Source organism: Juglans regia, chromosome 16 (genome assembly GCF_001411555.2).
Source record: "Juglans regia cultivar Chandler chromosome 16, Walnut 2.0, whole genome shotgun sequence".
In the NCBI taxonomy this organism is placed as follows: domain Eukaryota; kingdom Viridiplantae; phylum Streptophyta; class Magnoliopsida; order Fagales; family Juglandaceae; genus Juglans; species Juglans regia.
Window position 1 is genome coordinate 17747633 of NC_049916.1, and position 2731 is coordinate 17750363.

At 35.3% G+C, this 2731-nt stretch overlaps 1 protein-coding gene across 1 annotated transcript; it reads right to left on the reverse strand.

Moving 5' to 3' along the window:
- Positions 1–294: 294 nt before the first annotated feature.
- On the reverse strand, positions 295–1989 carry LOC108986768 (transcription factor WER-like). The gene is made up of 3 exons (XM_018959508.2): positions 1788–1989; positions 1531–1660; positions 295–826 (listed from the first exon to the last, which is right to left on the reverse strand). The coding sequence occupies exons 1-3, from the start codon at positions 1903–1905 to the stop codon at positions 388–390; spliced, it is 687 nt and encodes a 228-aa protein (XP_018815053.1). The 5' UTR covers positions 1906–1989; the 3' UTR covers positions 295–387.
- Positions 1990–2731: the final 742 nt, after the last annotated feature.

The window sequence follows — 2731 nt, forward strand, 5'->3', positions numbered from 1 at the left end:
ATTAATACTTTGTAAATATATTTTTTGGCTTTTATGGTAATGTTTGTATTTTTTTTTTCAATTTTGATATTTTTGTCAAATCTATCGCACTCCACGTCCCACCACCACGCAATCCTAAAACAGCCGACCTAGAGCAATCTTATCATTTGCATGAGAGCCATCAAATCATTTATAAAAGATAAGACCCATCAAATTAAGGTAGTACTGGAATTAATGGATCTCACTTTTTTCGATCCGGTGGCTCTTAGATCATCATAATTTATATCTTTTATTACTTTCAATTATAGCTAGGAAAAAAAAAATATATCCCGATCATATATAGTGATCATGGGCCGGTTATTAATGACAAAACTATTATTCATAATTCAGAATATTGGGAAAATTAAATCAAAAGTTTTGCCATGCTAGGTCAAAAGGGAAGCCATGATCTAGAAACTCTAGGCCGCGGAATCCGGGACTGTCCAGAATTGTATGATCATGAACCGGTGACAAATGCAATGATTCAGGCTGATCAGAAAAATGCAGCTCGCTCATCCACCGTGCTGTTTCTTCATTGTTAGATAATTCCAGATGATGAGTACTGACAGTAGTAGTCATGGGGTTTTCATGATCAGCATTCTGATCCGCCCTGATGACTTGGATCAATTTATGAGTCTGATCATCTTCCACCTGATGAGTAGGGTACGGTGTTTTGGAGGTACCCACAATATTAAGCAGCTTTGTATTTTGGTCTTTGAGGCCGAGTTTCTTGCACAAGTGTGTGTTCCAGTGGTTCTTTACTTGGTTGTCGGTTCTTCCTGGCACCCTCCCAGCAATCAGTGACCACCTATATATAAATATATAAAAATGATCATTAATTGTCAGAAATATTTATTACCTCCTTGAGAGCATTTATTTATTTCCTCTTTTTTTGGGACTCTATATATGTATGTTTCACATAACTCCGTCTACGTACGTACAGAAGATAATGTCAAATAATTGAATCCCCGGCCCATAACTTTTGTACATAAATTATCAAACAGAATTGATCAGCATTGATTGCAGGAAGGCATCCCAAGACGTAGTAAGTGGTGTCTTCTCCAGAAATTAATGCAGGTTCTACTCCAAAGTTACTTCAATTAATTTTCTCAAAAAGAAAAGGTAATATATATATATATATATATATATTTGAACACTACTGTTTGCAGGCTATGTTGATAGATTTGATAAACAAATTAAAAAGGGGAAAAAAAAAAAAAAAAGGAAACATAATGTACAGAGCAAGGAAGCAGTACTTCTAGCTAGGGAGAGAGTAATGGTCCAGTACTGGGAAATCGACTATGAGCTGTGGAATTTGATAGATTTGTCCATTGGATCACATGTTTCAAAATTAGCATATGCAAAAGCATATACAAAAGCATGATTTGACTGAAACAAAAAGTTTGACAATAAAACAAGCTTATCTTAAAGTACTACAGCAATATATAGACCAATAAATGTACAGAAAATGAAGAAAGAAAACATGAAGGAGATGATGATGATGATCAGAACCTGTTTCCAAGAAGATTATGGAGTCTGATAATGAGATCTTCTTCTTCCTCTGAGAAGCCTCCTCGTTTCACGGTGGGGCTCAGATAGTTAAGCCACCTTAACCTACAGCTCTTTCCACACCTCTTTAAACCTACAAATTAACCATTCTCATATATAACAAGAAATGAAACCCTACTGCTCTTTGTTTCCTGTTGAAACAAATGTATAGAATATTGCGATCGAAGCTTAAACATGATCAATGTTTCTTTCTTGATTACCTGTAGTCTTAGAGATGCGATTCCACTTCCCTCTACCGTTCTCTCTAACGTATTCCAGTAGAATCCGGTCCTCCTCCTCTGTCCATAGCCCTTTCTTATACTGATTATCTGCGACCATTATCGTCTCAAAACAGAGGAAGAGAGATTTTACTGTGAAGTACTAGGCTTCCTTAGCTCCTGTTGGAAAGGCTTTGTATGTCTCAATGTTTCTGGCTCTTTATTCAGTTCTTGGGCGGCGTGCGAAGCACATGGGTAAGTTTTGTCAACCAAGTCCTTCAACTTTTTGGGTTTTATATATGGCAACGGAATCGTAACTTGTAATGGTGCTGACTGCTGAGTGCTAGGATTTGCCTTCATTTGAAAAAATCAAGAAGACATATACATAATAATTTGTGTAAAACAAAGACTAGTATACTGTTTTTTAATTCTTCTTTTTATGATTTTTTATTGGGAGAAAATGGGTAGGTACAAATATCAAGACTTCATGCACTAACAAAAATGCTAGATATCAACGATGGCACAAGGTCAAATAATCTAGCTATCGGTATTTGCTGATCCTTTCCCAAAACCAGTATTATTTCCTTTTGAAACTGGATTCTCTTGAATAAAAAATAATTTACAAGAGCTCAATACGTCAATATCTGTTTAAAAATGTGATACTTTGTTCTAAAGTTGAAAAGCATGCATGAATTACCCAACCGACCTATATATTAAAATTAGGGGTGGCAATATGCATGTGACTCGACTCGTGAATCTAATATGAGTACGATATAAAATTAACAAATTTGAGTTTGATGTTAACGAGTTCAGGTCGAAATGGGTTGACCCGTTAAGACACGACTTATATACAGGCCAACCTGCTTAATATAAAATCAACCAGTTTTGACCTTTAGAATTTATTTCAAAATTAAGATTTTATTATTGTTAAGTTGTACTATTGGTAT